Source organism: Crassostrea angulata, chromosome 8 (genome assembly GCF_025612915.1).
Source record: "Crassostrea angulata isolate pt1a10 chromosome 8, ASM2561291v2, whole genome shotgun sequence".
NCBI classification, from domain to species: domain Eukaryota; kingdom Metazoa; phylum Mollusca; class Bivalvia; order Ostreida; family Ostreidae; genus Magallana; species Magallana angulata.
In genome coordinates, this window is record NC_069118.1 from 38,145,173 (window position 1) to 38,152,494 (window position 7,322).

General features: G+C 32.2%; 1 protein-coding gene across 2 annotated transcripts; it reads right to left on the minus strand.

Annotated features, from left to right (window-relative positions):
- Window positions 1–515: 515 nt before the first annotated feature.
- Window positions 516–7,186, minus strand: LOC128159356 (N-alpha-acetyltransferase 11-like). Of its 2 annotated transcripts, none has more exons than XM_052822418.1 (7): window positions 7,078–7,186; window positions 6,821–6,919; window positions 3,596–3,654; window positions 3,056–3,104; window positions 1,299–1,459; window positions 1,050–1,140; window positions 516–791 (listed from the first exon to the last, which is right to left on the minus strand). In XM_052822418.1, the coding sequence occupies exons 1-7, from the start codon at window positions 7,096–7,098 to the stop codon at window positions 750–752; spliced, it is 522 nt and encodes a 173-aa protein (XP_052678378.1). In that variant the 5' UTR covers window positions 7,099–7,186; the 3' UTR covers window positions 516–749. The 2 variants fall into 2 exon arrangements, with proteins under 2 accessions (XP_052678378.1, XP_052678379.1); XM_052822419.1 differs by having other exon boundaries at window positions 517–791; window positions 1,056–1,140.
- Between the last annotated feature and the right edge of the window lie 136 nt (window positions 7,187–7,322).

Sequence of the window (7,322 nt, forward strand, 5' to 3'; positions counted from 1 at the left end):
CGTATACATGTACTTGTCATGCAAAATAACATATCATTGATTTTAAAATAAATAAACATCGACAAAATCAACTCCCGTCAGTTCTTCAGTACTTTGATTTTTAAAGCTCTTTCTAAAACTTTGATTTTGGGGGCAAAAAATGCATAAAACCGCACTTAGTCCTTTGTTCATCAATTCCGTTATACATGTATTTCATTGAAAATGACAGTTTCAAACCTGATTTTTCATTGCGTTTACAAAAAAATTAAGCCCCGGTACACCCTATCAAACAAAGCTATTGTTATGAAGCATCATTGAAAAAATTTATATCTCAAATTTCATGAACCTTTAGGCACCTTTCATTTACTTTATCTTGACCTTAAGGTGCCTTGTTTTTTCTAATGAGGAGATACATGTAAAAGAGGGCTGTAAATATTTTTAAATTATGAATCAAATTCATATTAAACAATAAAAGAAAAACACAATGCATGAATATCAACATCCTAATTATGGTGAATTCAAATACGGTAGAAATAACAACATTTTCGTTACATGGTTGGTTTAATAGTTTAAAATTTAATGTACAGTATACTTCACAAAGCGAAAAAAGAAAATATATATTGTTCATTTTAATGAGAATAAAATGTATTCTTGAACAGTCCAAGCAAGTATACACAGTCAATTCCAGCTGTCTAACACTCCTTTCACATGCGAATCAAGTTTTATCAGATGTCATTATTTCACATATTTCCACTTTCTATTCACTGTTGTCATGACGATGGTCCTGCCTCAGCTTGTGCTTTCAGTCCATACTGTGAAAGAGAAGAGGAAACTGACCATTAAATTGGAGTGTTTTTAACAGTTTTGTAATGCTCTTTACCATTCAGGCATTTTTATTTCTTTTTATAACAAATTTATAACAATTTAAGTATTAATAATATGGAGAGAAGATACCTAAACAAAGAAAATGCAAGACATGAATATAAGTATAAATATCACCAATGAAAAAAAATTCAACATATTTGCAGAGTTTTGATGTAAAAAAAATGTAAATAAAAAAATATACTCGCCCTTACTTTCTCTCTGAATTCACCCAAGTTCCGTCTCATAGCATACGCATCTTCCCCATCTGCGTAATATTTGGGTTCAATTTCACTTACTCTAAAATGCATAACAAGAATGAAATACATGATTATACATTTTTTTGCATACTGTGGTGTTTGACAAGAGAAAAAAATCTTTAACTTCATAGCAAAAAATGTACTTCTTTCTAGCCAGATGTTAGATATTACTGATTTGTATATTGATGATGGACATACGAGAATTTGAGTGTGTTTTTGTAGAGATGTAAAGCTGCGCGATTGCTTTTTCTAACATGCAGGGAGACGTATTGAGCGTCGAAGCATTCAATCATTCCTCTGGAAGCTTGGTCCATCAACTTCTGGGCCAGCCCCAACCTTCGATGTGACCGCTTCACTGCCTACAAAAAAATAATTTTAAAAAATTCTGCCAAAAAAATCTTTATTTTCTCAGAACAAATGTCAAAGACAAAATTAATTGCCCAAACTCATGTCAAATAAACCTCTCTCTCATAGACATGTTTCAATAACAGTTCATTTTCCTCCCTTTCAAATACTGTATATATATATACATGTGTGTATATATATATATATATATATATATATATATATATATATATATATATATATATATATATATATATATATATATATATATATATATATATATATATATATATATATATATATATATATATATATATATATATATCACCAAATTGTTCCCTACTTACCCATTCTAGTTCTTTGATTTTCAATAAAAATTGACAAAATCCCTTTACTGGTGGTTTTACGAGTGATTTGAAATTACCACTTATGTAATTTGACCAGTGATATTATCTTATTAGAATTTCAATCTTACCAGCTTCAAGTATTAAATCGTTATATTTTCGTAGTGATGCAATCCTACCAGTAATGCAATGTTACCAGAGATCAAATCAATCCAGTAATGCAATGTTACTAGTGATGAAATGTTACCATTGATGGAATCTTCTCAGTGCATGACTGTACCAGTAATGTACTCTTACCAGTGATGTAATTGTGCCCACAATGTAATCTTACAAATAATGCTAATTTTCAAGCAATGTAATATTAATTGTAATAATACATTTTGTAAATAGATAATAGTAATCTTACTAGAAATGTAATTGCATCAGTAATGTAATATCACCAGAGGTGTAATTGTACCAAAAATGTAATCTTACCAATATGTAACTGTATCAGTAATGTAATTCTACATTATACAAATATTGACTGGGGTTGAGGGCAACATTGATTATATTAGCCCCCGAGGGAGAAAATATTGCCCGACGCGAAGCGGAGGGCAATATTTTCGTTTCAAGGCGGCTAATATAAACTTTTGTTTTGTTATATGAAGAAACGAACCAAAATTTAAGAAAGTAATTAAAAACAGATCGTCGTGATTTTCTCAGCTAAACAAAAAATTCACGAATTCAATTTTGTGCAAATTTCATCTCCAAAATATCCTCAGCATCAAACGGTCACTGGTGATTTTCTGCCGCCCGTAAGAATTAACATACAGATGTTCTACCTGATTTTACTTCAAAGTTATTCGCAAATCCTTATATCCGTAATGATAGCAAACCGTCGCATTGCGCGTCTGTTGTTTGCTTGCCTTGACTGACTGTCTATTATGACGTCACCTTTTTTTTTGAATCGTGAAGAGTTATTTACGTCATCGTTTACGAATCAACAAATCAGAATCGATTAATTAAAATAGAGGGAATATTCTCAAGGTATTATTCCTAGCCGGTCAATATTTAAAAAATATTGACCGGTCAATATTTTTCGGACGAGCTAATATTATAATTATTGACTATTCGTCTATATAGAGTTATATAGTGAGAATTTACTACTGAATATAACAAACAATGTTATTGTATCAGTAATGTTATCTTAAAAATGATGTACATAATCTGAGTGACCAGAGATGGAATCTTACCAGTGTCAATAATCTTACTATGACGTAAACTTACCAGTGATGTAATGTGACCATGAGGAACAGAGTCTTCTGGGTCCTCCTCCCTACAAAACAGATGTAAATTTTATACATATATCTGTCCATATATCAAGAACTGCACACAGCACCTTAGATGGTAACATATTATCACTAACAAGATCACCTTGGGTACTTAAAGACTATAGAAGGGGACCACCATCTGCATGTACATTTGTATTTTTTGTATTCTTTCATCATAAGGTTGGCCTTTAAACTTATTTTTAAAACTTTGTGAATGTAGAAAATATACAAAAAATCGACAATAGCACAAAATTGCGGTAACAGTATATGTATGAAATTGCACAATCTACCAACTGTTGTCAAAAAAGCTCCAGTGAAAAGTTATCCTTAGCAACAGTTGAAAGTATTTAAAAAGTAAACCACTGAATAATGAATATGACCATCAGATAATTGATCTCTTGGGGTATCATAAGGGAAATATTTTGAACCTAATTTACTGAGTAATTCTTTATGCTATATAGAACTGCATGTGGTACTGTTTCAAATGTTTACTTACATTTTAGCTAATACATAACCCACTATTTTCCCCTCTTCATCTTCTGCTACGTATGAGAGCTGAAATACAAAAGAAAAGAATGGTAAAAGTATGTGTATTCATAGATTTATTTGCAATAATACATTATGTTTACCATTTACTAAAGTACTCATCAACTTTTAAAAAATACTTTTTTTTTTAAAGCTTTTGATAATCGATACCAGAAATCCTGTTGCAATTATAGTAATAAGTTTCAAGTTTGGTAACTAAATCAAAATTATGGAATTAAATATATATAATTACCCTGCAACTACCCCTTTTATTCATCAAATTAAGTTGACCCAATCCCAAATATAGCCTTCTCAGGGTTGCAAATAACATTTTCAAACCCAGGGGCCATGTGGGCTCCCAACTTTTCAAGTTATAGAAGCCCACAAAAATTTATAGGGGCCCACTCCACTGATATTCACAATGAAGTTAGTTTATAATATTAAAATATATACATGTAGAATAAAAATTGTAAAGTACCATTATTAATTTGAATTAGATCCAATTTATTAAATTTAATTCTCTTTGTATTCGTACATTTTATAGATGAGATGTTTTGTAATTGTAAGCTTAATGACAAATAAAATTAGTCTCTGTATTTCTGTGTATTTTTGAGGTATTAGTCCAACCCTTTGACCCAGTTACAACCGTTATATAAAAAATCTTATTTTTAAAAAGATAACTGTAAAAAAGCGGTTTTATGTTTATTTTAGCATTAATTTGACAGAATTATTAACTAATTACAAATTACCAAATAATAGTAATATCAACACTACAAGTAATAAACATCGGTTGCACAGTATGTGGTTGCATCACCCGTATTTATAACCCCGAAAGATAAGACAATCTCGAGTTATTAATTACAACAGGTGTTAACTGTAGCTGTGAAAACTTCTTCAGAATTAGTTAATTATCATTTGATTGCCTTTGGGGTTAATTCAAACGATTGTAAACTCATAATATAGGGCAGCTTTAACTTCTCTTACGGAGGAAATTCCAACGAAGTTGCCGATCAAAAAGTGACTATTTAATTTAAGCTGGTCCTTGATTGCCCAAAAAATTTATACCATATTTTTCGGGGCATAGGCCGGTATTTTTTTACTCCAATGCGCGAGCATCGGCTTATCCCCCGGGATCGGCTAATCATAGGCTCAAAGTTGAAAAAATTAGTCAAATTTAAAATCCACTGTTTTTAGCAGATGATGGGTTGGTTTTTTTTTCGTCCGTTTGAACTATTGTTCGATAGTTGCAGATACATAGATATAACAGAGCCCGTTAGTATATACGTCTCTGATAGTTGTCCCGTTGATAATTTTTGTAATGACATTGCGAGTAATAAAATGTACAGTACTGTATGAGGTATTTCTTTACAACCCCAATCAAAAGAATTTTTCCCCCACGTTCACGTATGAACCCTGGAAACTATTAATGCATAGTAAAAAAAAAACGAAACCGGGTAGAATGAAATATGACGGAACTTTTGTGAATTTCTTCATGTCTGCGTTTGTGGGAATCACTGGTCTTGGGTGCAGAATAAATCAATGCTTTGTGTTTTTACAGTTAATTTTCTGTTGGATGAAATAACGGTATTCTGGTGTCGTGTGTATATACAAAGGTGTGAAACCCATGACTAAAACACAGCCTGGGGGCACGTAGTGTACACCCTTACACCTCACCGCATTAATTGTGTTTTTAACATTACAACTTCTTTGCATAACGGCAAGTCACTTTTTAATTTATTAATGGAAAAGAACACAAATTAAATATTTCATGTGTGGTATTTCGTTTTCTCATTCATGCGATTACGGGGGATAACTCTATTTGAATATGAAACCACGTGTTGAGCTAATGGACGCCATACCCCGATCTACAAGTAGCTTTCAAAGTATTACTTGATTAAATGAAATTGAGCAGTAAGGTTTTAATAAAAATATAAAAGGTTTGGTAAAATATCATACTTAGTTCTATCAGACAGTACCACGGAGTTTGGTGTTGCAATTAAATTTACATTATGTAACATTACGATACCTAACGATATATACCGACGAATACGGAAGAGACCAAACAGCCACAAAACACAATTAAATTTTTTTTAAATGTTTAAAATATATATGTTAAGCAAATTTAATAACTTTAATTACTCTTTTGACTTTCTACATCGATATTCTGAAAGTATATACTTAATACGTCAACTTAAATTCCTTCATCATGCAGCGGTCATACTTTCACCATAGAAGTCATCGATTGAAAATCGGCCTATCCCATAATTCGGCTAGTCTATGGCTTTTTCCTGAATTTTGTCTGAAAATGAGCAATTCGGCCTATGCCCCACATCGGCATATGCCCCGAAAAATACGGTACTCGCCATGTGGGCAACTAAATCTTTAAGAAATAGTCGCCCACAGTAAAAATTACTCGCATTTGCGAGTGGGCGAGTGGTTATTCGCAACCCTGCTTCTGCATTTACCCTATACTTTCAAAAGCATTGTGACACCAACTTTTTTTTTTCGATTACTGTCAATTTGCATCATGATATTATGTTGAAACTGCAGTTATGCACCAATATTTGTTAAAAATAGTCTGTCTGAAGCATCAATTGTGATTTTTTGTTGCAGTATAAACAAAATACATGTTAACTGTCTTCACATATAAGTGATACTAAGGATATGGTATGAAAAGGGCCCATATGCAGCAAGCCTAAAGGTGTGGTCACACGATGCGATTTTACATCAGGTTTTCAATCGACTTGCTCAGGTAAGTTGATTGGAGTCGATTGCTGAGGTGGTCACACGATACGATTTTACAATCGATTTTCGATTAATTAATCCTATTTGATATTTTTGTTGTACAGGAAAAAGTCATTGTGACATCACGATTCTCACCAGAGAGTCAAATGAAAATTGGACGCACTTTAGATTTTCAATTAACTTCAGACTTTGCTTTCGACTTAGGTGGTCACACGATACAATTTTAGTCGAAAGCAAATCAGATGAGAAAATCTGATGGAAAATCGTATCGTATGACCGCACCTTTACTGTCTATCATGTTCTCTTACCTTGCCTAAATACAAGAGAGTAACCATATATTTTATATTTATTTGGACACATAGGGAAATTGACCACACCACAAGCATTTTAAATCAGTCCTGCCTGCGCCTGCATGATGGTCGACAGTTTTCTGCAAGTCTGAAACATGTACCTGAGGCCAGGAAAGTCCATGGTAGAAGTAGTATTTCATCTGATAGTTCTCAGGCAGGCACAACAGGTTACAGTGCTGCATATTCATCAGGTCTTCCGGCTTAAATAAAAAATATACAATAACATTATAACTGTTATAACAAGAGGACAACACTTTGTTTCTACACTTTTTAAAAATTGGAACTGATGATACACTGGAATAATGATATTCTAAAAGTAAATATAATGTTACGTAATAAACAAGTAAATAACACATACCCTTGCACATCTTATATTCATTTTGGTGCAAATTTAAGATTAGTTGTCAAAACTCGTGTATCTCCCTTTACAAACCGGAAATAAGAACATTTTGCGGCACCTGTCGCAATAAAAAAAATGGATTACTTTTAAAATCATTTTAAAAATATATATCCACAGCATATGAAACATATAACTGAAAAAAATATATTAGGTGTATAAAAAAACAATCTGGTGTGGTTTATAACAGTAGTAGATGTTGTCGT